Raw genomic sequence first — 27,906 nt, 5'->3', positions numbered from 1 at the left:
AAAGGCCTAGAACTGGCATTCATTGATCTGGCTTTGTCGTGAACCCATCACCAAAGCAGCCCTTGAGGACGGGGGGGATGCTGTGCTCTGTTTGGTTGGATGATGAGTTATCCTGAACTCTATGTTCCGTCTGAACCAAACGGCCTGAAAATGGGAGAGGGGGGGTGGCCCTCCCAAAGGAAGGGCAGGTGCTGGACTTAGAAGGGGAAGAGGGTATGGGCACGGCGTCCAGACGTGTGGCGACAGATGGTTATGATGCTGAGTCTGCAGAGTATGTTCATGACTCACTCTCCCACATACTCGTGCTGTAACTTTAGGCTCGTTGTCCAGCTTTTCTGAGCCTCAGTTTCCTTATCTACAAAAGGGGTGCGTGTGTTAGTTGCCTGGACTGCTCGAGCCAATGCCATGACGTGGGTTGAGTTAAACAACCCACGTCATGGTATTATTCGCTCACGGTTGGAGGCTGGATGCCGGCAACCCTTGGTGCTTAGCCTGCCGCCTCGCGGTGCTCCCGCGTCTCTCCTTTCTCTTCTGGGTTTGGTTGGATGTTCCACCTCTTGCTTCCTTGGCTGTCTCTGCCTCTGGGTTTCATTCCCCTTATAAAGGTCTCCAGTAATAGAATGAAGCCCCTTCCTGAATGGCCTGGGCCACATCCTGACTGAAGACACCTCATCCAAAGGTCCTCCCTTACCACGGGCTCGCACCCGCAGCAATGGGCTAGACACAAGAACACGCTTCTCTGGGGATAGTTACAGCTTCAAACCACCACTGGGCGTAATGGAAGTCTCCCTCAGAGGACTGCTGGGAGGATTCAAATGAATTGATGCAAAATGTTCTGATGATCCATTCACAACAAATGACCCCAGACTTCGTGGAGTGAAACAGTAACAATCGCCCTTTCTTGGCTCGCTGGTTTGACTGGGCTCAGCTGGGCGGCTCTTGCTCAAGGTTTCTCAAGCAGTGCCAGGCTTCCTAAGTCACAATCTGGTGGGCGATGCCCGCTGCCGCCTTGAAACTCACACAGATCTGTCGGCTGGAATAACTACGCGTGGCTTCCCCGCGTGGCTTCCCCGCGTGGCTTGGGCTTCCCCACAACATGGCGGCCCTTAGCTCTCTCGCCTTGGATGATGTGCCAGGCAGCGCCGCTTGTGCTGCTTTCTACTCACTCAACTGAGTCACGAAAGCCGGGCCACTCACAGGCAAGGGGAGGGGGTGCAGGCAGAGTGCTTAGAATATCCAGAGCAGGGGCCTGGCCCAGAGCGAACGCTCAGAAGATGGCACCGATGAGATTGTTGACTGTTCCTGGGAGGGGGAGGCTCTGCAGGCATTCGAGAAAGCTCTCCAGCCGTTCAGTGAAGCTGGAAGCTGCCTTGAATGCCAGGCAAAGGCGCTGGGGCCCGAGATTAAGAGGTGATGAGGCTAAGAGGTGGGAGGGTTGAAGCAAGGGAAGATGTCAGGTTCACCCTTGCTGGTTACTTGGAGGACAGACTGGGGGAAGGGAAAACTCTTGGCACCATGGAGGCTGCTGGGACAGCGACCAGAGGGCAGGTGGAGGGCATGATTTTGGGGGGATCCAGAAGAAATGCCCCTTGGGCTGTACCGCGGAGAGCAGGAGAGTTTGAAAGCCCTCGAGAAGCAGAGCTTGACTTCATGTGGGGGGAAGTAAACCTGACACAGAAGGGTTGTTCTCGCTTATATAAAGGACCTACGCTGTGCAAATTCATAGAGCCACAAAGTAATTCCCAGGGTGCCAAGGATGGGGATGTGAGTGGGAAGTTAATGTTGTTTGGGCTGATGGCAAAGTTTTGGTTGGATGGTAGTGATGCGAGCACAACATTGGGAATGGAATTAAGAGTATATTTGGAAGTGGTCAAAACGCGAAACGTTGTATATACACTACCACAGTAAAAAACATCTTTTAACCCCTCTCCTCTCCCCAAAAATCAGGGGTTGCTGTTAATCCCATTTTATTTTAACTTATTCCCCTACCCCCCTCGTTATTTGCGCTCACTGTTGTCTATTCATTGTGTGCCCGTCTTGTGCTTGCCTTCCTTTTAGGAGGCATCAGGAACTGAACCCAGGGCCTTCCATGTGGGAGGAAGGTGTCTAATTGCTCGAGCCACCTCCACTCCCTGCTTTGTTGTGTCTCTCATTATGTCTTCCTCCTTGGGTCTCTTGTTGTGTCAGCTCGCTGTCTTGCTCATCTTCTCTAGGAGGCACCGGGAACCGTACTCAGGACCTCCCATGTGGTAGGCAGGAGCTCAATCGCTGGAGTCACATCGACTTCCTGATAACCGCATTTTAAACAAGACCCTGGGCATCTCTGGCAGGTTTGGTATGGGGTCTGAGATGTCCACGTTTCTAAAAAATGTCCAGGTGAGGCCAAGTGTGCTGGTCCAGGGAACCCATTTTGAGTCACCCAGGGATTCAAAGACTTTTGGTAGAAGTAAGTTTTGTGAGTTACAGCTTTAGGATGCCCCCTACTTCCTGCTTGTGGCCAGTCAATGAGGAAAGAAGAGGCATGGTTTCCTTCTTAGCTTGCCGAGCAGCGGTCAGAAGGGCCTAAAAGTTCAAGACGAATTCCCCTGGCATCTGTTCCACCCCTCGCCCTTCAGGTCCCAGTTCCTCGGGCCCTCTGCAGCCCACATCATTCAATCCCAGAGCCCACTGGACTTCCCAGTGCTGACGGGGAGGGGGAAGACACTTCCTGGCTGGGAGGCTGGTGAAAAGATGCTCCATGAACGGTATTCCCACAATGCCCTGGGCTGGCCATCACAACGTTTATTGAAGAGTGTTGATGAAGAGCCACACCCGTTCTTCCTTTCAGTTAAAACCCCACTGTTGGGGGAGTGGGTGTGGCTCGAGTGGTTGAGCGCCTGCCTCCCACACGGGAGGTCTTGGGTTCAGCTCCCAGTGCTTCCTGGAAAAAAACAAACAACAAACAACAAGCAAAATAAATGGGGAACAAAACCAACTCAGGGAAGCCAATGTGGCTCAGTGGCTGAGTGCCGGCTTCCCACACATCAAGTTCCAGGTTCAATCCCCGGCCCCCGGTGCCTTAAAAACAAAACACTGTTCAAGTCAAGGCAGGGTCAAGGGCATTGGGAGAAGCTGGGTTGCTCACCACCCCCAGGCGCCCACTCTGGATTATTTACTTCAGTAATCCCATTCCCTTTGCCAGTGACGGGTTCAGGCATGGCCATGCGCCATCTTTCCAACCAAGAAGTTAGGGGGACACTGTTGGTGGCATGAGGCCCTTGGAGATTGGGATGCGATGTCAGAGCTATGGCAGCCACCCTGGGACCATGAGACAAAAATCACTAAAGTTGGCGAAACGGAAGAGGGTTTGAAAATGGAGTCTGATGATGTTGTTGAGCCATCTGACTTATAAACTTCTCGTGGAGCGAGTTAAACCTGTCCTTTTGTTGGAAAGGCTGTGGGGAAAACAAGTACCTGCGATGAAAGTGAGAGTGCCACATGGTACAACAGCCAAAGAAGGGAAGTTGGCGACATCTCTCCCAAGTACAAACAGAGCCTCTAACCTGAGTAAGTCCACTTCTGGAAATCTGTCTTACAGATACATCTGTACCAGAGAAATGACAACACTCCCGACATTCCCTGCTGTGGCTCCTGTAACAGCAAACTGGGAAACAACCCAAAAGCCATCAGGAGGCGTTAGAAAAACAAACTACAGGTGAGCAGAGGTAGCTCAAGTGGTTGAGCGCCTGCTTCCCACGGATGAGGTCCCAGGTTCGATCCCTGGTACCTCCTAAAAACAAAAACAGGGAAAACGGACTTTGGCCCAGTGGTTAGGGCATCCGTCTACCATATGGGAGGTCCGCGGTTCAAACCCCGGACCTCCTTGACCCGTGTGGAGCTGGCCATGCGCAGTGCTGATGCGCGCAAGGAGTGCCGTGCCACACAGGGGTGTCCCCCGCGTGGGGGAGCCCCACGCACAAGGAGTGCGCCCATGAGGAAAGCCGCCCAGCGCGAAAAGAAAGAGCAGCCTGCCCAGGAATGGCGCCGCCCACACTTCCCATGCAAGAAACAAGATGCAGCAAATAGACACCAAGAACAGACAACCAGGGGAGGGGGGGAATTAAATAAATAAATAAATCTTTTAAAAAAAAAAAAAAAAACAACTCTCACTGGGGAGCAGATGTCGCTCAGTAGTTGAACACCTGCTTCCCACGTACGAGGTCCTAGGTTCCATACCTCCTAAAAGCAAAACAAACAACAAAGCAATCTACAGGACTGTCACACAGTGGAGGACGCTGCAGCTGGAAAGGGAAGGAGAACGCTCTTCAGACACCCACTTAGAATTCACGCCCATGTATGGTGGAAAGAGTTAACATGCACAGGTAGAGATATAGTTTGCTGTTATTTACGTAAAAAAAAACCCACACATTTTTGCCTGTAACATGCCCTGGTGTCTCTGGAAGGACTCAGAAGGCACTGGAGGTGAAACAGACTTGGCCCAGTGGTTAGGGCATCCATTTACCACATGGGAGGTCCGCGGTTCAAACCCCGGGCCTCCTTGACCCGTGTGGAGCTGGCCCATGCGCAGTGCTGATGCGCGCAAGGAGTGCCCTGCCACGCAGGGGTGTCCCCCGCGTAGGGGAGCCCCACGCGCAAGGAGTGCGCCCCGTAAGGAGAGCCGCCCAGCACTAAAGAAAGTGCAGCCTGCCCAGGAATGGCGCCACACACACTTCCCGTGCCGCTGACGACAACAGAAGCGGACAAAGAAACAAGACACAGCAAATAGACACCAAGAACAGACAACCGGGGGGGGGGGGAATTAAATAAATAAATCCTAAAAATAAAAAAAATTTAAAAAACCAGAAGGCACTGGGAAGCCCACCGTGAATTGGGGACAGGGTGAGAGGGAGGCTTCTCAACATGCTTCTAATTTTGACTCATTTCGTTAGAAAATCAAATCACCTCCTGCCCACCTCCTTTATTTAGTTGGTCTTTTGTAATGAACCATTAATCCCTTCTCATTTCCTTCTGTGCATATTTTTTTCAGATTGTTTTTGTGGGGTTACCATGGGGTTAAAATATAATAGCCTGAATCTACAACCATCTCATTTGCTTGGATACCAAGTTCAAGACCCCTCTGTCCCCCTACCTTTGTTCTCATCACAAATTCCCTCTTAGGTATTATGTGCCCTAAACCATCAATTTGTCATTACTTTGTTTTCTTTTTGAGGTACCAGGGCCAGGATTAAACCTAAGACCTTGTAGGTGGTAGGCCAGCACTCAACCACTTGGGCTATACCAGCTCCAAGTCATTATTTAAAGATTTCTCTCCCCTTTCCCCCACCCCCAGTTGTCTGCTCTGTGTGTCCATTTGTTGTGTGTTCTTCTGTGACAGCTTCTATCCTTATCAGCGGCACGGGAATCTGTGTCTCTTTTTGTTGCATCATCTTGTTGTCTCTGTGTGTGCGGCACCATTCCTGCACAGGCTGCACTTTCACGCTGGGCAGCTCTCCTTACGGGGCGCACTCCTTGTATGTGGGGCTCCCCTACGCGGGGACACCCCTGTGTGGCAGGGCACTCCTTGCGCGCATCAGCACTGCGCATGGGCCAGCTCCACACGGGTCAAGGAGGCCCGGGGTTTGAACCCTGGACTTCCCATGCGGACGCCCTAACCACTGGGCCAAGTCCGCTTCCCCCAGTCATTATTTTTTTGCATTTGCTTTTATATCCTGTAGGACAGAAAAAGTGGAGTTACAAAGCAAAAATAGAGGAGGACTGGCATTTAGATTTACCTGGGTTACCTTTATCGGAGATCTTTTCTCTCTTCGTGAGGCTTCATTCAATCTAGTGTCTAGCATCCTTTCTTTCCAACCTGCAGTTTCAACTAGCATTTCTTGTAGGGCTGGTCTAGTGGTGAAAACCACTCTCAGCTTTTGTTTATCTGTGTTATCTGGGACTGCTTATGCTCTTGCTCATTGTTGACAGGTACTTTCACTGGGTAGAGAATTCTTGGCTAGCAGGTTTCTCTTTCCTTTCAGGACTTTAAATACGCCAGCCCGCTGTCATCTTGCCATAGTTTCTGATGAGACACCGGCACTTACTCATCCTAGGCTCCCCTGTGACGCACTGCTTCTCTCTTGCTTTCGGGACTCTGTCTCTGTCATTTGACAGTTTGATCATGATGTGTCTCAGTGTGGGTCTGAGTTGATCCTTTTGGAATCTGCTGAGCTTCTGGAATGTTACATATTAATGACTTATCAAATTTAGGAAGTTTTCAGCCATTGTTTCTTTGAGTATTCTCTCTGCTCCTTCCTCTTTCTTCTTTCGGGGATTCTCGGGTGTATAGTGGTACCTTGATGGGGCCTCACAGCTCTTAGGCCTGTTCACTTTTCTTCACTCTCTGTCTTTTTGCTCCTGAGCTAAATAATTTTAATAGGCCGATCTTCAAGTTCCTTCTTCTCTGCCAGCTGCAACCTGCTGTTGAACCCCTCTTAGGGAATTTTAAATTTCATTTATTGTGGTTTTCAGCTCTGTTTGGTTCCTTTATATAGTATCTTTTTCTTTATGCAAATTTTCATTTCACTTTCCTGTAGTTCTTCGTACGTGTTTTCTTTTAGCTCTTTGAGCATATTTAAGACAGATTTTTCAGCCTTTGGTATGTCCAAATTCTGGGCTTCTCCGGGGATGGATTCCAAAGTGCTGCCCTTCAGTTTCACCTAAAGAAAAGCCTGGGGGAAGCGGAAGTGGCTCAAGTGAGTGAGCTCCCGCCTACCACATGGGAGGTCCAGGTTTGGTTTCTGGTGCCTTCTAAAGGTGAGCAAGACAGTGAGCTGACACACCAAGAGACACATGGAGCGGGGGAAACAAGCCCAAAGGTGAAAGCGTAAGGTCCTTCCTTGTCTTTTCAGAGCATCCTCCTGTGCTGGATATGCTCGTAGGGCCTTGGGAATTCCCCCATATACACAGAGGCAGTTCTGAATGCCTTCTCCCTCCAGGAAAGAGTCTTTTCTTTGGCAATCTTTTGCCCCAGGCAGCTGTGACTTGTTTCTCAGAGCTGCCCATGAGTCACTTCTACGTGCAGGGCTAGGGCTGGGATGGTGAGCCTGCACCGCCAAGTTTTCCTACCATTTTTAAGTTGCCATTTTCTGGGTTTGGCGCGTGCCCGGTCACTTCAACCCATTGTTTTCAGGAGCTCTGAGCAAGATGGTCGTGCTGTCCTTCGCTTGCTGCTTCAAAGTGCGGCAGGAGATGGAACCCTAGAGCATCTCGCTCTGCCAGCTTGGTGACATCTGCCCATCCCATTTAGGCTCCCCCAAAGCGGTATCTGGGTCCAGCCACAGAGCCCATCTCCACTTGGCCTTTGTCCCAAAGTATAACCTCCAGACGTGGCTTTCCTTAAACTGTTTTAATCACAAACCAGGGGGTGAGGGGTGGGGCACACGGGGAAAGGAGGGACAGCCTGGCTCCTAGAGGGTGGTGGCAGGCTCCAGGCCACGCTCCAGGAAGTACCGGTGGGGTAGACGGGGGCGGGGGCCTTCACTGAGGAAATAGGACGTGATCTTCCCGGATCCCTCCTGATCTGCGGTGGAGTCCTCCCTGTGGGGGAGAGGAGACGGAGCGAACCGCTCCCGGGGGAAGGAGGCCTCCCCTGACGCCCCCCACCCCCACCCCGGCACCACCCGGACACCCACCACGTAACAGCTTCTGCCTCCTTCTCCAGGATGCTCTGGGCTGTGCGCCAACTGAACCGCACGAACTGGGGGAAGCCGAACACTGGTTCCACGTGCTTCCTCAGCCAGGCTTTTGTCTTGGGATCTGGGGGTAGGGTGGGCAACGGTCACGGCCCCTCGGGCTGGCGGTCGAGGCCCTGTGCCCTTGCCTTGGGTCTTCTTCTGCCCGAGGCCTCTTCCTGCCTCAGGACCTTTGCACGGGCATATGCCCTCTGCTCTCCGCCCGGCCAACAGGTGCTCACGATGCAGGTTAGGGAGTCTACCTCTGAGAGACCTCCCTGACCCCCCAAGGGCAATGGCGATGAAGCCAGCATTTGTTGACCATGTGTCGCAGTTTGATATGGTTATGAATTCCAAAAAAAGAAAAAAAAAGATATTGGATTATGATTGTGATCTGGTCTGTACCTGGGAGTGATTGAGTCTTGATTAGGGCTTTGACTGGGTCACATCATTAGGGCATTGAGTGTCCGCCCCTTGGTGGGTGGGGACTCCCAGATAAAAGGCATGGCAAGGGACAGAGCTGAGGGTTCTTAATGTTGGAGTTTGATGCTGAAGACTTAAGTTGGAGCCCCGGGAAGTAAGCTCATAGAGGAAAGAGAAGCCAGCCCCAGGAAGAGAGGAATCCTGAGCCCAGAGAAAAGCAAGTCCTGGGAAGAGAGGAACCCTGAACGCAGGGAGAAGCAAGACCCTGGAAGGCAGGAACCCAGGAAGCCTGAACCCTCGCAGCCGTCGGCAAGCTGTCTTACTCCAACACATGAAAATAGACTTCAGGGAGGGAAGAAACTTACGCTTTATGGCCTGGTATCTGTAAGTTCCTACCCCAACTAAATACCCTTTATAAACACCAACCACTTTCTAGTATTTTCCATCAGTGCTCCTTTGGCTAGTATACCATGTAACCATGAGCTCAGCAGGGATGGAGGGCGGGTGGCCCTTGTTTTCCTTGCTCAGTGCTGTATCCTAGGGGCTCGACTCTGCACGGCACACGCTGTCCTTGGTAATCCCACACCAGGTTTGGCTTGGATCTGGCTTCGTCCCAGGCTGGCTATGTCGCCCAATCCCCGGCCCCTCCCAGGGCCTCAGAGAGGAGCCTGGGGGTTCTGGGAAGCCAGCTCCTCAGTCTTTGCACCTGCGCTCGTGCGTAAGGGCATGGGGTGGGCTAGAGTCGTCACGTCACAGGGGAGGAGACTGAGCCTCAGAGTGGGAGCCAGGAGGTCGGGCCGGGATTCGCACTGGGGGCTGCTGGAACCGAGCCTGTGCCCGTCACCCCTGCCCCCTTCTGCCCTACCTTGGCTCTCGGTCCCTCACGGGGGCTCCAGGGAGACAGCAAAGCAGAAGGGGGCGAGAAGAGGGCACCCCTGACCTGGCGTTCAGTGGCTGGGTGGCCGTGGGCAAGTGGCTCGCTCTCCGGGTCCCGGGCTCCCCTGCCGGGCAGCGGGCGGCGTCATCGGGGAAACCTCAGGAGGTGCTCGGGCCTGAGCGTCTTACAGCGATCACCGCTGCCGCTGTCTCGGGGCAGCTCCAGGGGCAGGTGGGACCCCCCCCACCCCGCTCACCGTTGGGGTAGCCTGAGCCGTAGTCAGCGTCGAGGTCGTGCAGCTCTTCTATGAACTGCCAGCTCTTCACCGCCTGGTCGCGGGCCACCTGCAGGCAGGACGGACGCTCGGAATCGCCCTCCTCCACGGCAGCCGCCGCCTGCCCCCTCCCCCGGGCCAGGGGGATTCTGGGATTCCGGTCAGCGGAGGGCTGACCTTGGCACAGATGCTGGCGGCGCTGACGACGGGGAAGAGGGCGTCTGCCTTGGCCTTGACCGTCACCTCCAAGTCAGGAAAGCGCCGCTGCAGCCGCTCCTGGTATGTCTCGGGCAGCCCCACGGTGTCCACGAACACCTGCATTCGTTCAGCAGGCACCCAGGAACGCAACGGTGCCGATTACACGTTCTTCCCGCTGCCCGAAATGCTCTGTTCCGGGCTTGCCCCCAGGCTGGACCTTCTTCGTCTGTTTCCATCAGGGCTCTCCGCTCAAAGTCACCTCCTAAAGGGTGCTTCCCTGATCGCCCGCACCACCTGTCTCGATCTGTCTGTTCTGTGTTTACTGAGTCCTTGCTTTGTGCCAGAGGCTGTTCTAGGGGCCTCCATGTGCTGGCCCATGAGCAGTGCTAATGTGTGCAAGGAGTGCCGTGCCACGCAGGGGTGTCCCCCGCGTAGGGGAGCCCCCACGCCCAAGGAATGCGCCCCTTAAGGAGAGCCGCCCAGCGTGAAAGGAAGTGCAGCCTGCCCAGGAATGGCACCGCACACACAGAGAGCTGACACAGCAAGATGACGCAACAAGAAGAAACACAGGGAAAGGGACTTTGGCCCAGTGGTTAGGGCGTCCGTCTACCACATGGGAGGTCCGCGGTTCAAGCCCCGGGCCTCCTTGACCCGCGTGGAGCTGGCCTATGAGCAGTGCTGATGCGCGCAAGGAGTGCCGTGCCACGCAGGGGTGTCCCCCGCGTAGGGGAGCCCCACGCGCAAGGAGTGCACCCATAAGGAGAGCCGCCCAGCGCGAAGGAGGGAGCAGCCTGCCGAGGAATGGCGCCGCCCACACTTGCCGTGCCGCTGACGACAACAGAAGCGGACAAAGAAACAAGACGCAGCAAAAAGACACAGAAAACAGACAACCGGGGGAGGGGAGGGGAATTAAATAAATAAAAATAAATCTTTAAAAAAAAAAAAAAAAAAGAAGAAACACAGATTCTCGGTGCCGCTGATAAGGATAGATGTGGTCACAGAAGAGCACACAGCGAGTGGACACAGAGAGCAGACAACTGGGGGGAAGGGGAGAGAAATAAATAAATAAACTTAAAAAAAAAAAGAGCTGAAGTTTCCGGGAGGAGCTCTGAGAAGAGTGTTTCAGGCTGAGGAGACAGCCAGTGCAAAGGTCCTGAGGTAACTATGTATCAAGTGTGCTGGAGAACAAACAGAGGCTGTGGCTGGAGCAGAACGGTGAAGCATCAGGTCAGGGAGGTGACGAGCCGGCGCAAATGGTGTGTCCCTGGAAATTGCCTTTATTCTTTTGTTTACCAGCTGGTGGCCTGTCCTGCCTAAGTCCTCAACCCCCCAGGACAGGGTCCCTGTCTGTCTGCTCTAGTTCCCTGGACCTCAGCCACTTCCCCTAATTGTTCTCTTCAATGCGCTCCTTCTTCCCCTTTGCTTCTCTTCCTTCGCTTAAACTTTCACCTTTCCTGACTTGGTTTCTACTACTATTAGAAAACGGTTGAGATTTACATTCCAAAGCCGTGTCCGTGTTGGGGGTGGGTGGGAGGGGGGGCTCATACTGAAAGGGAGAATGGAGGTGGAGGAGCTGGGGAGGAGGTGGGGGCAGGCATCCTGGCAGATGTGGGATTTGGAGGGCTGCCCTGGGCTAGGACAGAGGCACAGGGCGGGGGGTGGGGGGTGGAGATGTGGGATCTGTTCTGGACATTGAACATTTAGGACAGGAGGATAGATTAGATGGGGGGGAATTAGGGTCTTCAGCGAGGTACACAGTTAGAGCAAGAACACGGGATGAAGTCGACAGTGGCAACAACCTCTGAAGCACTCGCAATGCACCCGGTACTGAATCTACCCACTGCAGCTTTTTTTTTTTTAATTAATTAAAATATGGAACGCTTCACGAATCTGCGTGTCATCCTTGCGCAGGGGCCATGCTAATCTTCTCTGTATCATTCCGATTTTCGTATATGTGCTGCCGAAGCGAGCACCGCACTGCAGCTTTTACCTCCCATTTTCACCCCAGGTGTCAAAGCACTGAGACTCACCTGGGTAACTTTCACGCCCTGGTCCAACGCATACTGAACCAGCCCCACAGCCGTGTCATGGGACAGAGAGTTCAGGTTGTATTTGACCCTGAAGCACCAGAGAGGCCCTCGTTAACCCTTTTCCAGCCACATGCTCTCGGCCTCCCTCGGGGCGCTGGCTGTCCCTCCACCCAGCCCCTCCCGGGGGACCCCCTCACCGCCCGAGCATGCTGGTGGAGATGAGGTTTGGAGACAGTACATCCAGCGCCCAGCCCACAAAGTCCCCGTCCTCCTCCATTTTCGCAAAGAGCCTGTCCCGCTCGCTCTCCGATAGGGTCTTTGAGTCTGGGAGGAGGGTGGGGAGAGAAGGCGAGCGGCTGGTTCTCCCGGTTCCTGCTCTCCTACTCCTTCAGCTGCCCCCCTGCCCAGGTGACGTACTCCCCCACACACCCCGCGCTCACCTGCCACTTTCAGGGCCTCCAAATCGGCCAGACGGGACAGGGGGCAATAACAGATGGCGTAGACCATGGGGCCTGCGGAGGAAGGGAGTCAGATTTCGGGGCAGGGGGGTGGGCAGCCCTCGAATCCAAGCGGTGAGCTCTGGGCAAGCACACCCATCCCGGGCCCATCACCGCTCTTTTCACCCCGGCCGCCGGGATCCCCCGCCCCGGGTCCAAGGCCACGTGCGCCCCGTCCTCCCGCCCCTCCCCCAGCGCGGGCGGCGCACCCAGCACGGGGCCCCGGCCCGCCTCGTCGACGCCCAGGACGCAGGGCTCCTGGCGGCACGCCGCCGGCACGGGCGAGCTCAGGCGACAGCGGCCCGTATTGTCCCTCTCCAGCTCGCGGAGATCCATGCCACCGCCTCCTCCAGCCGCCGGAACAGAGGGCGCAGGCGCCGGGCTCGGCGCGCGGCGGGCGCGGCTCCCGACCAATCGGCGCGCGGGACACGCCCCCGACGCCGACGCCGACGTTCGCGCAGACGGCGCCGCGGCCGCGTGGCTTCCTGGGAATTGTAGTCTCCGCGGCGGCCGGCCGGGCACTTCGGTTGAGGCGCGCAGGGGGCGGGGCCACTTTCCACGCTCCGCCCTGGGGACTCGGAAGCCCCGCCCGCGGGGGCTGGTGGGAGGAGAGGGAAACATAGGGGAAACTGAGGCGGGGGCAGGGAGAACCCGGCCCGGTCGGAGCCTTAGAGGGCCAAATACCACTGAGCTTCCTGGTCCCCTGTCCCCCACCTGGACTCAGGCCTGCGCTGGGGGGGCTCTGCCCCCCACAGGCCAAGCACCCTGGACTAGGTATCCCCGCCCCTACCTGGGCTCAGGCCTTCGGAATCGGGGTCTCCACTCTCCATCTTCATTAGGACCACCCCCAAGTCCCCTGCCTGCCTCCCTCTCTCTCAATCAGGCTAAGCCTGCCGGATCCCCAAAATCGGGGTGCTAGACCCCAATGGACAACGCTGACTCAGGGTCTACCCCCACCGCAGGCTCATACCCCCAGCTGAGGGTTCATGTCCCCATTCCACCCCCTTCCCCACCCTCCTAGGCCACTGCCCCTCACCAGCGTCACATCCCCTGAATTAGGGTCCCAGTTTCCCCCAGTTCCCGCTCCCCACTTCCTTTTTCTTCCTTTCTCCCCGGGTGTCCGCGCGGCTCCGATTCTCCGCCTGTGGGTCCTCGATCCCTGTCTGGGTCACGTTCCCGAGGCACGCTGCCCCGACCCATGAAATGCACCCCTGACCCTGACCAGCCCCCGTCCCCTTTCTCACCCGGGCTCAGGGCATCCAGTGGCACTGGTCCGGCTGGCAGGAGGGACAGTTGCGTTTCTGGCAAGGCCGCACCTGCACCAGGTTCTGCCGGTCCATGAACACCGGGCCCGGGGCAGTATCCAGCACCTCGCGGCTGCGCTCCTCCTTCCCCAGGTCGCAGTGACACTGCCACTTTCCCCACGGGCCCAGGATCGCGTCCTCTACTTCTGCAGGAAAAAGGCCAAAAAAAAAAGACCCTATTGAATTTGTGTGTGGAGGGGAGAAGTACCTGCCCAGGCCCTCCTCGAAGGAGGAAGGAGGAGAAAGAAACCAATGACACCAGCTCATATCCATTCATCGGGCTCTGCCTCTGCCCCAGGCCTTCAGCTCCTTTGCCTTCACCCTCCCAGCGATCCTGCCGGAAAGCGACGGCCACCTGTCCCAGGTGGGGAATCGGAGACCTGGAGAGCGCCAGCCCCCATTCTGGGCTCACACAGCTGGTGGGAATGCAAAGCCACCCTCGCCAGCCTGTCTCCTCGGCGGCGTGGTCGGAGACCCTCGGTGCCTGGCCACTAGGGCACCTGTCCAGCGGGCACCATGCCCCCTGACCAGCGGGACTGCCAGATGGTAAATTAAATGACATAATGAAGGTACTGAAAGCCCTTGGCGCTGTGCTCGCCCGGCTTTTTTTTTTTTTTTGAACCCGGGACCGCGTGCGTGTGAGGCAGGCACTCAACCACTGAGCGACACCATCTCCCTAAGCTTGCTATTCACGCCTCGCTGCTTCGAGACAGGTCTTATCCCGACCTGGCCGCTCACCAGGCGTTGCCACCTCATCCCCCGACCATCTTTTCCTCGCCCTGGCCCCTTTCCCCCGCGCCTTCGGGCCTCGCCCGGTCCCTCTCCCTGGCACACGTGGCCGCCAACGTCTTGGCATCTTGGGCCTTGGCTAGTCATTCCGGCCGCCCTGGGTGTCTCCCCTTCCGAGAGGTTTTCTCGGACTTTCAGAGTCGACCTCCCTCTTCGGTCTCCACCCCGCGCCCCTGGCACCTACCCCCGAGGTCACGGCCCGCCCACGCCCCCCTCGCCATCGGTGAGCGGCTTAACAGGCGGTCTCGGTTCCAGTTTACAGACGGGAAAACTGAGGCTGCGAGAGACGCAAACGGCCCCACCCGACGCCCCCAGGAGGGCGCGGCGCCGGGATCTGCAGCCCGGGGGGTGCGGGATAACGGGAGGGCCCGGCCGCCCTGCTCGTGCCTTTCTCCTGCTTCTTCCGCTGCAGCTGCTCCCACAGGTCGCCTTGGCTCTGCTCGCCGAAGTACTGGTAGTCGGGGGACGCGCTGGCGGGGGGCGCCAGCACCAGCAGCGGCAGCAGCGGCAGCAGCAGCGCCGCCGGGCCCCGGGCCATGCCCGACGCCAACCGCCCGCGGCGCGCTCCGGCCCGGAGCCCCCCCGCGCCCCCCGCGCAGTGGTCGCGCCCGGAGACGGTGCGTCTCCCCCCCCCGCCGCCCGCGGGCGCGTGGACCCGGCCGCTCCGCTCGCCTCCCACCCCCCGCCCCCGCCCCGCAGGCGCAGTGGACGCGACCGCTTCGCTCGTCCCCCCCCCCCCAAAACCGCGCGCGATGGTTCTGGCCGCGCATAAAAAGGCCCCCGGGTGCACCTGGCGCTAACTCGAGTCCCTGCGTCTGCTCTCCGGCCTTGTGTCCCTCCCTCGTCCACGCAGGTACCGGCACCCCGAAGCCGCCGGATTGGGGGGGGGAGCCCTTCCCAGCAAGCACCCCTCTCCCCCTCCAGATCCCATCCCTGGGTGCCTATTGCTTTGCGCCCGCCGCACGGGCCGCCTTTGTCCTTGCAGGGGACAGACACCGAGGCCGGGTGGCCCCGCTCCCCGGCTCCCGATCGCGGGGTGGGGGGGGCCTCGTCATCTCCGGGCTGGCGCCTCTGCGCTCCAGCCGACGCGCACCCGGGCGGCCAAGGCCAAGGCCGCAGCGCGCTGCGGTCAAGGGGGGCAGGTCCCTGGCAGCCTGCAGGCCGCGCCGACCGGGAGGTGGGGGGGGGGGTCACTGCCGCCGCTGCGCCGCGCCGCCGGGGTCTCCGGGGCCTGCACGCTGCGTGACCTTGGGAAAGGAGGACAAAGGGTCCCCCCCACTCCCCGGCGCGCTGACCCGGGGCGGGGGGGGTGGGTGGCTCTCAGCTTGCAGCCATGGCCTGCGGCCTCGCGCACATCGGAGAGCCCGCCCCCGACTTCCAGGTCACCGGCGTGGTGGACGGCGCCTTCCAGCAGGTGAAGCTTTCCGACTACAGAGGTAAGGGTGCGCAGGTGCGGGGCGGCGCCCGCGCAGGAGGCCAGGGCCCTAAGGCGCTGTCCCTTCCCGCCCCCCCCCCCCCGCCCCCCCAGGGAAGTACGTGGTCCTCTTTTTCTACCCCTTGGACTTCACCTTTGTTTGTCCCACCGAGATCATCGCCTTCAGCGAGCACGCCGAGGACTTCCGCAAGCTGGGCTGCGAGGTGCTGGGGGTCTCCGTGGATTCCCAGTTCACCCACCTGGCTTGGTAGGAACCGGGGCTGCAGCTGGGAGGCCCAAGGCGCTTGCTCAACTTCTGGGCCTCCCTTTCACCCTATCTGGCAAACGATGGGAATTTATTTGCACCGTGGACACCCTGTCCTAAAGGATGATGGCAATAATTAGCATTTGAAAAGGGAGCTGCTTGGCTTGGGAAATGCAGATGCTTTATCTCCTGGGGAGGGAGGCCATGCTTGTCCCAGGTTTGGAGGGTGGAAAATCCAGTTGGAGGACGCCCAGGGGTGGAAAATCCAGTTGGAGGACGCCCAGGAGGCTGGAGGCTCCCAGGCCGGGACATGTGGGAGGCGGGAGCCCATGTGCAGCCATTTTGTGGAGCGTGCGCCTCTGCCTGCCCGTGGGTCTTTCCAGCGGTGGGAAACACCTCCTGTGCCCACTGCAGGGTGGGGTGGGTGGGGCCCCCCTATCTCCCGCCTCCAGTGTCCCCACTGCAGCCCTTATCTCATGTAGGCCCAGGAGGCCTCCTGAGGTCCCAGCCCTGTCTCCCCTACTCCCTCCCTCCCCCAGGATCCACACTCCCCGCAAGGAGGGGGGCTTGGGCCCCGTACACATCCCCCTCTTGGCCGACGTGACCAGACGCTTGTCCCAAGATTACGGCGTGCTGAAGGCAGACGAAGGCATTGCTTACAGGTACTGAGGGGCGCCCAGCCGCGTTCCAGGGAGTCCTGTCCCATTGCCTCTCTACCCCCAGCCCTGGGGCTGGAGGTGGTTGGTGCCCCAGGTTCCTCACCTTGCACCTCGACGTCTTCAGGGGCCTCTTTATCATCGACTGCAAGGGCATCCTTCGCCAGATCACGGTCAATGACCTGCCCGTGGGGCGCTCCGTAGACGAGGTTCTGAGACTGGTGCAGGCCTTCCAGTACACGGATGAGCACGGAGAAGGTGAGTGGACACACACGCAGGCCCTCTGTAGCGCGTGCCAATGTTCGCTCTCGGCCCTGAGCAGAGGCCTATTAGGGCCCCCCCAAAAGAGATTCAACTCAGGGAGTTTCTTGTCTGATGGCGGAGATGCCCCCTGGGTGGCCGAGAGGTAATAGAGAGCCATCGAAGGTCTTAGAGGGAGGGAGCAGCAAGTCAGGATTTTGGAGTATGTTAGCTGGATCAGAGTTCTCCTGTGGAGGAGACAGCCCGGGCTGGGGAAGCATGGGGTTGAAAGAGCCAAAAAAGCAAGTGAAAAGAAAGCAGGAGAATTTTTAGCCAGAAGATACTGCAGCTGGGCCCGTGAGGATAAACAGGTATTAGGAGGGCGTTTGGAGAGGGCCTGTCAACATGCACAATTTTTTTTTTTTTAAGATTTATTTATTTATTTACTCCCCCCCCATCCTGGTTGTCTGTTCTCTGTGTCTATTTGCTGCATGTTCTTCTTTGTCTGCTTCTGTTGTTGTCAGCGGCACAGGAATCTGTATTTCTTTTGTTGCGTCATCTTGTGTGTCAGCTCTCCGTGTGTGCGGCACCATTCCTGGGCAGGCTGCACTTTCTTTTGGGCAGGCTGCACTTTCTTTCGTGCTGGGCGGCTCTCCTTACAGGGCGCACTCCTTGCGCGTGGGGCACCCCTACGTGGGGGACACCCCTGCGTGGCAGGGCACTCCTTGCGTGCGCTGCGCATGGGCCAGCTGCACACGGGTCAAGGAGGCCCGGGGTTTGAACCGCGGACCTCCCATGTGGTAGGCGGACGCCCTAACCACTGGGCCAAGTCCACCGCCAACATGCACGATTTTGAGCCTGGGCCTCTTGGCTCTGGCCCTTGCTTTGCATCTGTTCCTCCTCTCCCTCTGCCCCATGACCTTGCACATCGGGGGTCTGGGCTCACCCCTGCCCCCCCTGTGTCTCCCACAGTCTGTCCCGCCGGCTGGAAGCCAGGTAGTGATACCATCAAACCCAGCGTGGATGAGAGCAAGGAATACTTTGCCAAACACAGCTAGGCCGGCAGGCGGGTGGCCAGCGTGGGGCCACGCCGCTGCCTGGGCGCCCAGTGCCGACCCAGGAAAAGCCCCTCAGAGCTGCCCAGGCCCAGACCTCGGGAAGCTGGGCCCACCCCGGCCTTCTCACACCCTATCTGGGAGCTGATAAACGATGACCCCCTGCCCAGATTGCACGCAGCTGGGCAGAGGCCTAGAGGTGACCAATAAAGTGCTCGGGACAGATGCAAGTGTGGCTCTGTGTGGTGTGTCCTGGGCTGGTCAAGGTCAGGTCCAACCATTTCCACCTGCCCCCACCACCTCCATGTGCTTTCTTGGGCCTTCAGCCTGGGAAAGGGAGCCCGTAGTTCTTTGTGGCCACCACTAGGTGGCAGCCTTACCTCAGCCTCACGTTCCGGGGCAGCCACGTTGGGGATGGGTGTGGGGGACATTGGCCCCTGGGTGGGAACAGCCCGGGGCTGTATTACATGCTGAAACCTGGCCGCGTTGCGCAGAGTCTGGCCGTTAGCCAGGCTGGGTTCAAATGCTGTTTAACCGTGACCTTCTATGGATCATAGTGAAACAGGAGTTAAAAAGAGTACCCAGCCAACTTACGATGCCAAGTAAAAGAGACAAAGAGCCTGAAACCTACTGTTTAGGACCCAGTGTCAAGGTTTACTGTCACGGTTGCCAGGGGCAGGACAGAGCCCCGCTAAGCCCAGATTTACAGCGAAGAGAGTGGCCCTCCAGTGCTGGCCTGGAAGGGCTACCTGTCTGCCCCTGGGGTGGAAGGTCAAGAGTTCCACCAGGGAGTAGATGGTGAGCCCCGGAGGTCCTACATGGGAGGTCCCAGGTTCGGTTCTGACGCCGCCAAAAAAACCCAGAAACGATAAAACTAACTCAGGGAAGGCGGCTTGGCTCAGTGGTTGAGTGCTGGCTTCCCACATACTGGGTTCAATACCCTGCCCCAGTATCCTCTCCCCTCTCCCCCCCCCCAAAAAAAAAAGGTACACCAGGAGGCAGGCATCAGGAGCAAGGAGGTGTTGACAGGTAACCACACTGCTGGTGCAGTTTGCTGTGTGTGTTCAGGCCAGTGGCTTGGCCCCTCTGAGCCCTCATTTCCTTCTATATGCTACCTAGCCTAATAATCCCCAAAGGTCGTTCAGTCTCCTTTGGAATATAATCTACATTCTCTGCAGGCCCTGCGGTCCCTAACTCCAGGTCTCCCCCACCCCCCTCTGTGGCTCAGGCCTTTCCAGCCACGCTGGCTTCTTGCCTTTCCTTCACAAGCTGATTTCGTTCTGACCCCAGGGACTTTGCACGTATTTTATTTTCCCCCCCTCTGCCCAGAACAGTCTTCCTGGAAGTTTCTCAGGGTCTGTGCCTTCAGATCTGCTGGGAAGCCCCCCCCACTTTCCAACTGCCTCCAAACGCCGCCGTTCATCTGTACTTGACCACCTGGAGCGGTTTGTTTTCCCAACACCGAATCGTATCCGCGTATTATGGTCTGTCTGTCGTGGTCCAGACGGTGGCTCCACGCCCCGGTGGTGCAGTGTTTTCTAAATGAATTAATGAAGTGCCTGCTTTACCCCCCCTTCCCCCACCCCGGTGGCCTCCCGGGGGTTTTATGTAATCTCTCCGCTTCTCCGGGGGCATCCAGCTAGGAAACTGGCTAGACCCCCCGGGAGGGGGGGAGCGCTAGGCCACCCCTGCCCGGCCCCCGCCCCGGCTGCTGGGGGGGGGGGGTGGGCACCGGTGCGTGCGAGGGCGGTGCCCCGGCAGGCCCAGACCTGGCAGCGGCCCCGCTCCCGGCCTGGCACCCGGGAGGGGAAACTGGCAGGCGGGCGCCGCCCTTCCTGGCGGGGGTGGCGGAGCCCCGCGCCCCCGGTGGGGACAGGCGGGGGGGGGGTGGGGTGGGGGGGGAAGGCCCGGGGTTGGGGGGGGGGGAGCGCGGCGGGGACCCGGGGCGCCCTCCCGCCGCCGCTGGGGGCGAGGCCCGCCCACCGACGGCGCTGCTGGACCCCGGCCTGGGGCTTTCCGGGCCCGAGTAGCCGCCCGCCCGGGAAAATCCCGGCCCCCTTCCCGGCGCCGCGGCCCTGCCGGGCAGAGCGGGGGCGGGGATTCCCGGAATCTGCCCGGAGACCGCCGGCGCGTCACTGGGCCCGATCGGCCCATATATGGGCAGCGCTTCCGCTGCGTCAGCGGGGAAAGCCCCGGCGCGCGCGGGGGGGCGGGGCCGCGCCTGCGCACTCCGCGCCCCGCCCCGGGCGCGTCCCGCCCGGACCTGCCCATCAATCTCCGGCCTCCGCGGACCGCCCCCCTCCCCCGCCCCCCTGCCCCGGGGCTGCGCCGGGACCCAGCCGCCCAGAGTGACACCCGCGGGCCACACACAGCAACCGAGTGGGGACACGTCCAGGCCTCTCCTCCCTCCTCCCCCACCCGCCCTGCTTGGGGGCAAAAAAAAAAGAAAACCCCACCACCACCAAAAAAAGACTCCAGAAATTAATAAAGACCCTTTTTTTTTTTTTTACTTAAATAAATTCAATAAAAAGTCAGAACAACAAACGCGCACACACACGCACACAAACACATCTTAAAATAAAACTCTTTCAGGGGGTCAAGTGCCGGTTTCTTCGCCACAGTACGGTGCAGAGGGAGGAGGGCAGGGGGCGGGGGTCGACCCTCCCCGGTGTCCCCGCGGGCTCGAGTACCCGGCGGCGGGGCCAGCTCCGCCGCCATCGCCCCCTCCTTCCCCTCCCCTGTTAAATACACAAATATATTATATATTCAATGTGAATCGCGTCTGTTTCCAGCAGAAAAAAAAAAATACAAAAACAACAACAACAACAACGAACACATGGATGGGGGGGGGGGTCTGTAAACCTCAAAGTTCAGGCAGGATGAGGGCGCAGCGCGGGCGGCCGGGAGTCCAGTGTGTCTCACGACGCCCCCATGCCTTGGTCCCCTAGTCCCCCGTGGGGAGGCGTGCGCCCTGCAGTCCAGATCGGGGGTGGGGGGTGGAAAGGGGGGTGTCCGTTCAGGGGGCGCTCAGAAGGCGTGTCCCTTGACCCCCAGCAGCAGCTGGCAGCCGTTGCTGACGTGGGTCATGACCTTCTGTTTGAGCTGAGCCACCTGCTCCCGGAGGAGGCCGGCGGTGCTCGAGAGCCCCGCGTTCTCGGCCTTGAGCGTCTTTACTTTGTCCTCCAGGCGCGCGATGCGCTCCAGTTTCCGCTTCCGGCACTTGGTGGCCGCCAGCCGGTTCCGCAGCCGTTTGCGCTCCACCTTGATGCGCTCCTGATCTTCCATGTTGATCGGGGACACGGGCGGCGTGGCGTCGCGGCTGCGCGCCTCCGGCACGGTCTGCGGCTCCTCCTTGAAGGCGGAGGCGCCGCGACCCAGGCCCAGCTGCGCCGGGTGGCCGCCGGGGAAGGGCGGCGCGTGGGGGAGGTAGTTGATGGTGGCCGTCGGGTACGAGCTCCCGGTCCCGACCGCCGCGCCGGCGCCTCCGGAGGGCGCCGAGGCCGAGGAGTAGCTGCTGAGGTTGGTGTAGACCGGAGGCGGCTCCGGGCCCGCGTAGACGCCCCCGGGCCCGGCCGGGGGCCCCCCGCTGGCGCCCAGGGACACGTTGGGGGGCGTCACGTGGTTCATCTTGTGCAGGTCGTCCAGGGCTTTGACGAAGCCGTCGGCGAAGCCCTCCTGCTCCTCGGTGACGCTGCCCCCGGCGCCCCCCGCGCCCCCGCCGCTGCCACCCCCGCGGGGGTAAAAGTACTGGCCGGGCGGCGTGGGCGTCGTCGTGATGACGCCGTTGCTGTTGGGAACGATCAGGCGCTCCAGCTCCGTCGAGGCGAGCTTGAGCGACGCGCCCGTGTCCGAGCCCTGGCCGGAAAAGTAGCTGCCGCCGCCGCTGCCCTCCGGGCCGGGGCCGCGCGCCCCGGGCGCTTTCAGGCCTCGGTAGGGGTCCGCCAGGTTGAGCGCCAGGCTCGGTTTCAGGAGTTTGTAGTCGTGGAGAGAGAGGCCGCCAGGGGCCCGGCCGTAGCCCGCGGTCGCGTACGAGTCGTCGTGGTAGAAAGGCTGTTCCATTTTAGTGCACATCCGGGCGGCCCGGGCGGGCTGGGTGGGGGGGGTCCCTGCGGGGCCGCCCCGGGCCTCGCCGCAGCGAGCGGCGCGCGGTCCCCGGCGGGGGCGGGATCGGGTGGCCGGACGCGTGTCGCTGGGGCCTGGCACCGGCCGGGAGCGGGCAGCCGGCGGCTGTGCGGGCGGCGCTCGGCCCTGCTCCCCGGGCCCCCTGTCGCCGTCGCCTGCGCGCTCGCTGTCTCGGCGTCGCTGCTCCCTGCTCCCCCGGCTCCACGCGCGCAGACTCCGCCGCTCGCCCGGCCGCGCTCAAGGTCCCTGCTGCCCCGGCCCCGAGCGCCACGCCTTTATACCAACGCTTGGCAGCTGCGGAAGTGCGCGGGGATTGGCCGTCGCCAGAGCCAGGCCCTCGCGCCCCCCCTCCTGGAGCGTGGGGAAGGGGAGGAGGCGGCTGGCGTCACTGTCAGGAAGTCCTTGTAAACAGCTACGGGCCCGGTGGCGCGGCGCGGCTTCAGGGGGAGGGGCTGGGGGACCCCGGGGTACGCGGGCAAGGGCCGCTGGGTGGTGGGGAGGGGCTGCGAGCAGGGCGACGCTTCCCCTGGAGTACCCCGCGAGAGATCCGAGGACCCGGTGCAGAGGAAGGACCGGGGGTGGGGGGGCCCGGGGGCGAACTTGGGACAGGCTCGAGGGACCCGGAGCGGCCAGAGGGGTGGGAGGGATCTGAAACTCTACTGAGAGCCCCCAAAAAGCAGTGAGGGGAGGGCTAAGCAGGGTAAACCGGGAGGGCCAGGGAGATGCCGGTCCCAGGAATTGAGGAGGGGGGGGTGTCTCTGGGGACGGAGAGGTCGTGGGAATGACATTTCTACAGAAGGTCCTTAACCCAGACGAAAAGAGGAGGGGGCGATATAATAGGTACGCGGGGAAGGGGTGGAGGGCTCACAATGTATTTAATGAGGAGGGGGCTTGGGGGTCCCCGGTGGTGACGGGGGGGGGGTCCTCAGAATTGGGCAGGGGAAGGAGTTGGAGAAGCTAGACGTGGAAAAAGTGGGTGGGGGTCTCGGAGTACCTTGGGTCAGGGGAACTATGGGGGGTAAAAAAGATGGGGGCACGCCTGTCGGAGACGCTAGGTTGGGGTGCCCGGGTCATCAGAGAAGGCCGGATGGAGGAGAGGAAGAAGGAACGGGATGCATCTTCGGTGGGAAAGGAGGGAAGAAGGGAACTTCCAGGATCCCGGGGTCTCGGGAGTGCTGGGTGCTCCGTGTCTCTCCTCCCACCCACCCCTCCACCCCCATTCCCGTGGGTGACCCCTAGACGCCCGAACACTCGGTCCCCAGTCCCACGCCCTCCCCCAGTGACCCCGGGCTCGCCAGATCGGCTCCGGAAAGCCCGGACCCAGCCCGGTGGCCGGGGTGCGGCCGCCAAACCCCACTCCCTTCCTTAGAAACAGGCTGGGGGAAAGAGCGCGGCAGCAGGAAGTGTGGCAACAGCCCCCGGGGGAAGGAGCCCGGCCCTGCCTCCGTCACTCGGCTCTTGCGGGACCGTGCGCCCCGCCCTGGGCCCGGCCGGGTTCCGCGCGCGGGAAGAGGCCCGGTGGCACGCGCCCCCCGCCGCGGCCTGGGCGCTCCGGGCCGGCCCGGCCGCCCCCGAAACCATCCACCCCCCCCCCCCCGCTTCGGGAATGGTTCCGCCCGCTGCGCTGGCAGGTCCCGCGGAGGCAGCGCGCGGACGGTTCCATCGGCCGGAAGCGGAGGGGTGCAGCCCCCCAGGCGGCGGGGCCTGGTCGCCACGGCAACAGGCCGGAGGCCGCGAGCAGGCCTGGGGGCGGGGTGGGCCCCGGAGGAGCGCCCCCACGCCCATATAAGGGCACAGGAAGGGGCGGGGCCGGCGCCGGCCCGGGGGCCCGGAGCCAGGAGCCCGGAGCCCCGGGATCTGCCAGGGCCCAGGGTGCGCCCAGGGCCCCCGGACGGCTAGTTCCGACCAGCCCCAGCCGCCGCCCCCGGGGCCCCGACGGCCGCCTGGCCCCGGCCCCGCCCAGCCGCGCTGGGGCAGCGTCCCTGCCCGGCCCCACCCGGCAGGTCCCCGCCTGCCCGCGGGCCTGGGTCGGACTTCGCCCCCCGGCCCCCACGACGGAGGAGGCTGGCGATGCCCGGAGGCGGCGCCGGCGCCTGGGCGGGCTGGCACGGCCGCCTCCTTCCCCGGGCGGGGTGCCCTTGCCCTCTGCCAGGAGGCAGAGGGGCACCCCCTCCCCCAGACACACACTCCGGGGGCGCCGCTCCCTCCCTCTTGCCGTCTGAGCCAGGGCGGGGGTCCCTTCTCCCGAATACTTGGAAGGGGGTCTCCCTCCCCTGTGAGTTCTCCGCCTTCCAGAGTCAGAGGGGACTGGAAAATCCAAGGGAAGAAAGTTAGGAAACCGAGTGGAGATTCAGAGGGTGAGGCTTCTGGTTAGACTTCAGATGGGACTTCCAAGTAGGAGGCTGAGGCTGCCAGAGTTCAGGAGGACAGCTCCCTCGCTGAGCTAGCTCAGAGACTCTGTCCTCTGGGAAGATGGAAGTTCCTTTGGGGTGGAGAGAGCGTGAGGGTCAGGCGCTGGCAGGTCCTGGGTCAGGAAAAGAAGGCAAACCAAAGAGGTGAAAGAGAAACTGAGCTGTATGGGGGCAGGGGGAAGTCCAGCCAGGCAGTGGTCTGGGGGAGGAAGAAGAGCCAGGAGAAGCTGGGGGCGTCCCCATGTCTGGAGGGTCCCCCATAACCCCGAAGTGCCCCCTGTGCGCCAGGGCTCCCCGCCCCTGCCCCAGTCTCAAGGGAGATTCCGGTGGCCGCCGGTCGCCGAGTCTGGCGGGCGCGCTGCCAGGCCTGTGTCTCCCGCCCATGCTAATAGCTGCAGCTGACATCTGGCCTGGCGGGGCATGGCAGCGCTGGGGGCTGGGCAGGCCGCGGGGCAGCGGCGGCACCTCGGGACGCCGGGACCGGCGGGTCCCCGGGGAGGCCACAGTGACTCAGGCCTGGCCAGCCGGTGTGGAGGTGGGACCAGCCAAGGCGAGTGGTGCAGAGGCTGTGTCCCCTGCTAAACAAGGATCAGAGACCCAGGGCCGGTTCCAGCAGCAAGGGAGAGGGGGTGGCAGGGGGCGGGGGTCAGGGTTGGCGTCACAGAGATGGAGACAGATTCAGAGACACTTTGGACAGGCAGGAGGAGACTCGGTAATTATTACTTTTAATAGCTCACGCTTAGAGGGCGCTTACCCGGGGCTAGACTGGGTTCTTTTATTTTTTTCTTAGCATACTTTGTATTCTCTTTTTTTAAAAGATACATAGATCACACAAAATTATTTCCTTTTTAAAGAAGCTTTACATAAAGAATATGTAGAAAATATAGGGGATTCCTGTCTAGCCCACCCCCTCCCCCACTGTCCCACATTAACATCTTTCGTTAGTGTGGCACATGGATGAACACACATTGAAGCATTGCTGCTATGGTCAACAGTTTACATTCTCGCTTACACTTTGCCCCACACCTTTTTATAGGTTTTGACAAAATGTAGAATGGCCTGTATCTGTCATTGCGATGCCATGCAGGACAATTCCAACGTCCGCAAAATGCCCACAGGCTGGACTCTAAGTGGTTTGCATATAGTTGGACATTGGATGCTTCCAACAACCCAGCGACATACATACAGGCTCTTTGGTCTCCCCACTTAACAGAGGAGAAACTGAGGCACAGAAGCTTCTGGAACTTACCCAGTGTCCCACAGCTCTAAGGGTTGCCTTGTGGTTAATCCCAGTGGAGAGCGAAAACAGGCTGAGCATCAGCGCTGTGGAGAGGGACCACCGGGGTGGGGGGGGGCGGGGGCACGGAGCCTTTAGGCAGCACCAACTGTATGCCAAGCTCTGCGGGCTCTTTTCCCCAAGGGTCTCCTTTAAGTCAGAGATAGGTGGAGCGGGGTGCAGGGTAGGTATGCAGGGATGGAGGGTGACCTTGGTGGGAGTGGGGGGCGGGGGGTCCCTGGATGCACCCCGCAAGGGTGTTTGGGCAGGGGGTGGGGATTGGGCCGGCAGGGGAGGGCGGGGGCCCGGCTAGGCTGGTACAGCCGGTTCCAGCCCCTGCCAGTCTCACCCTTGTGGCCTGGGCACCACCCCCTCACGCCGCCCCACTGGCGCCAAGGCCAGCCCCACGAGGAGGGCGTGAGGGTGGCCCCCTCCCCCCCCCCGGCCTGGGCACCCAGACTGGCAGCCGGGCACTGCCCATCCTCTGGGCTCCAGACCAGCCTCAGGCTGGGCAGCCTGTTGCCCAGGCTTCCCCCTGCCCCCCAGGGGCTTGGGACCTGGGGGGGGAGGGAGAGGGACGGGATAAGGAGGAAGTTACCCCACCCCCACCCACGGGTCTCACTGGGGCTTTTGGCCTGGGCACAGGGACTTCTGCTTCTTATAAATAGCCCGGTGACCTCCTCCCCCCTCTGGCCCCACTGACCGGCGGCGGGGGCCCCCCACCAGGAAACTGGGCTGGGGGCTGCCCATGAGTCAGTCAGTGGGGCAGGCCGGGGCGAGAAAACACAAGTCCCGGCACCCAGCCGCCCGGGTCCCTGCCCCTGGGTGTGGACAGGCAGCTGCGCAGGAAGAGGTGGAAAATCACCCAGCCCTCCCCCAGGAGCCCCTGGCCTGCCAGCGTTCTCCCTCCCCCAGCTCTGCGGCCGAAGTGGGCTGGGGGCGCAGGAAGTGCCCCCTCACCCCCTCCCCTGGAGAGGAAGCTGCTGGGTTTTCTTGGAAGCAGGAAGTCGAGTCCCCTGTCTCCTCGGGCTGGGGCTGACTCAACTGGGCATGGGGCGAGCGTCCCGCAAAGCCGATTCTGGGTCCCCCACCTCCCCAGTGCTGGCAAGCTCTGGATGGGGAGGGGGGAAGTCGGAGCATCTCAGAGATCCCGGGTGCCCCCTTTATAGGGGTCGCGATGACAAAACAGGCCCGCTGAGCTGGGCCTCCTAGGGGAAGTGATAAACAGCAAGAGGGAGGAAGGCAGGCGGGGAAGTGGGGGGGGAATGTGTGGAGAGAGGAAGTGCCAGGATCTCTGGAGGGGGGGCGGGGGGGGGGGAGCGACGTGCAGACGATGGGTTGAAGAACAGGCCCAGGGGTGGGTGAGCGGCTGGCCCCTTGCGGGTTTGCACGCAGCTGGCCTGTCCGGGCGTGTGAGGCTGGTCTCGTCAGTGTGCGTGGGTGTGCCTGCGTGTCGGGCTGCCTCTGCGGGGCGGGCGTGCAGGGCCTGATCTGCTTTGTGTGGACCGAGGGGGGGAGGCTAGGGTCTAAGAGGCCCAGGGGTGGGTGGCTGGGGGCTGGCCTCTGTGGACGTGTGTTCAGGTGGCTTTGGAGTTGGTGCGGCTGATCCGTTTGTGCCTGGGTGTGTGTGTGCGGGGGCGGGGGGGGGTCTGTACAGGGCTTGCTGTGTGGACATGAGGTCTGTGGCAGATCTGTGTGTGTGTGCAGTGTGTGTGTGTGCATGAGGTCTGTGGCCGCTTTGTATGTGTATGTGGCCTGAGGCTGGGCTGTGTGTGCGAGAGTCTGCATGTATGTCTGTGAGTCTATGTGTGTGGTGTGTGTGTGTATGTGAGTGTTTGTGTGGTGCGTGTATGTCTGTGAGTCTGTGTGTGTGTGTGTGAGGTCTGGGTATGTGTGAGACCCAGGTGTGAGTCTCCGTGTGTGAAGTCTATGTGTGAATCTGTGGATGTGTGTGACATATGTGGCTCATCTGTGTGTGTGTGTGGCTGGTCTGTATGTGTGCAGGAGGTCTGTGGCTGATTTGTATGTGTGTGTGGCCTGAGGCTGGGCTGTGTGTGTGTGACGGTGTGTGTGTGGGGTCTGCGTGAGTGTGGCCTGCGGCTGGGCTGTGTGAGTGCGTGCACGTGTGGTCTGTGTGTGTGTGGCCTGCAGTTGGGCTGTGTGTGTGAGTCTGCATATGTGGGGTCTGTGTGTGTGCGGCCTGCAGTCGGGCTGTGTATGTGTGAGTGCGTGTGTGGGGTCTGTGTGTGTGTAGCCTGCGGCTGGGCTGTGTGTGTGTGTGTGAGTGTGTGTGTGGGTTCTGTGTGTGTGGCCTGTGGTTGGGCTGTGTGTGTGAGAATCTGCGCATGTGGGATCTATGTGTGTGC

At 60.5% G+C, this 27,906-nt stretch overlaps 4 protein-coding genes and 1 non-coding gene across 5 annotated transcripts; 1 reads left to right on the top strand and 4 right to left on the bottom strand.

Moving 5' to 3' along the window:
- Positions 1-7,369: 7,369 nt before the first annotated feature.
- On the bottom strand, positions 7,370-12,404 carry RNASEH2A (ribonuclease H2 subunit A). Its single transcript, XM_023585680.3, has 8 exons — positions 12,218-12,404; positions 11,952-12,023; positions 11,709-11,835; positions 11,512-11,599; positions 9,461-9,598; positions 9,266-9,353; positions 7,671-7,794; positions 7,370-7,575 (listed from the first exon to the last, which is right to left on the bottom strand). The coding sequence occupies exons 1-8, from the start codon at positions 12,342-12,344 to the stop codon at positions 7,446-7,448; spliced, it is 894 nt and encodes a 297-aa protein (XP_023441448.2). The 5' UTR covers positions 12,345-12,404; the 3' UTR covers positions 7,370-7,445.
- On the bottom strand, positions 11,348-11,454 carry LOC111761579 (U6 spliceosomal RNA). The gene has a single exon (XR_002794909.1). It is a non-coding gene; the product is annotated as a U6 spliceosomal RNA (small nuclear RNA).
- A 90-nt stretch (positions 12,405-12,494) lies between the features above and the next one.
- THSD8 (thrombospondin type 1 domain containing 8) lies at positions 12,495-14,481 on the bottom strand. Its single transcript, XM_071212761.1, has 3 exons — positions 14,286-14,481; positions 13,253-13,458; positions 12,495-12,606 (listed from the first exon to the last, which is right to left on the bottom strand). The coding sequence occupies exons 1-2, from the start codon at positions 14,320-14,322 to the stop codon at positions 13,259-13,261; spliced, it is 237 nt and encodes a 78-aa protein (XP_071068862.1). The 5' UTR covers positions 14,323-14,481; the 3' UTR covers positions 12,495-12,606; positions 13,253-13,258.
- A 338-nt stretch (positions 14,482-14,819) lies between these two features.
- Positions 14,820-17,956, top strand: PRDX2 (peroxiredoxin 2). The gene is made up of 6 exons (XM_058290214.1): positions 14,820-14,954; positions 15,426-15,537; positions 15,630-15,783; positions 16,320-16,442; positions 16,564-16,694; positions 17,649-17,956. Exons 2-6 carry the CDS (start codon positions 15,435-15,437, stop codon positions 17,732-17,734), a joined length of 597 nt encoding a protein of 198 aa, XP_058146197.1. The 5' UTR covers positions 14,820-14,954; positions 15,426-15,434; the 3' UTR covers positions 17,735-17,956.
- A 2,256-nt stretch (positions 17,957-20,212) lies between these two features.
- Positions 20,213-22,105, bottom strand: JUNB (JunB proto-oncogene, AP-1 transcription factor subunit). Its single transcript, XM_004475381.4, has one exon. It carries the CDS (start codon positions 21,800-21,802, stop codon positions 20,759-20,761), a length of 1,044 nt encoding a protein of 347 aa, XP_004475438.2. The 5' UTR covers positions 21,803-22,105; the 3' UTR covers positions 20,213-20,758.
- Between the last annotated feature and the right edge of the window lie 5,801 nt (positions 22,106-27,906).

Source organism: Dasypus novemcinctus, chromosome 30 (genome assembly GCF_030445035.2).
Source record: "Dasypus novemcinctus isolate mDasNov1 chromosome 30, mDasNov1.1.hap2, whole genome shotgun sequence".
Classification (NCBI taxonomy): domain Eukaryota; kingdom Metazoa; phylum Chordata; class Mammalia; order Cingulata; family Dasypodidae; genus Dasypus; species Dasypus novemcinctus.
Note: the sequence above shows the minus strand (reverse complement) of the source record. Positions and strands in the feature narration are given on the sequence as shown.

Coding starts and splice junctions, on each gene's coding strand:
- RNASEH2A (XM_023585680.3), bottom strand. CDS start 12,344: ATGGATCTCCGCGAGCTGGAGAGGGACAATACGGGCCGCTGTCGCCTG. Junction 12,024..12,217: donor GGGCCGGGGCCCCGTGCTGG/GTGCGCCGCCCG, acceptor CTTCCTCCGCAG/GCCCCATGGTCTACGCCATC. Junction 11,836..11,951: donor GGAGGCCCTGAAAGTGGCAG/GTGAGCGCGGGG, acceptor CCCTCCTCCCAG/ACTCAAAGACCCTATCGGAG.
- THSD8 (XM_071212761.1), bottom strand. CDS start 14,322: ATGGCGAGGGGGGCGTGGGCGGGCCGTGACCTCGGGG. Junction 13,459..14,285: donor GGCGGGCCGTGACCTCGGGG/GTAGGTGCCAGG, acceptor TTTTTCCTGCAG/AAGTAGAGGACGCGATCCTG.
- PRDX2 (XM_058290214.1), top strand. CDS start 15,435: ATGGCCTGCGGCCTCGCGCACATCGGAGAGCCCGCCCCCGACTTCCAG. Junction 15,784..16,319: donor CAGTTCACCCACCTGGCTTG/GTAGGAACCGGG, acceptor TCCCTCCCCCAG/GATCCACACTCCCCGCAAGG. Junction 16,695..17,648: donor CACGGATGAGCACGGAGAAG/GTGAGTGGACAC, acceptor TGTCTCCCACAG/TCTGTCCCGCCGGCTGGAAG.
- JUNB (XM_004475381.4), bottom strand. CDS start 21,802: ATGTGCACTAAAATGGAACAGCCTTTCTACCACGACGACTCGTACGCG.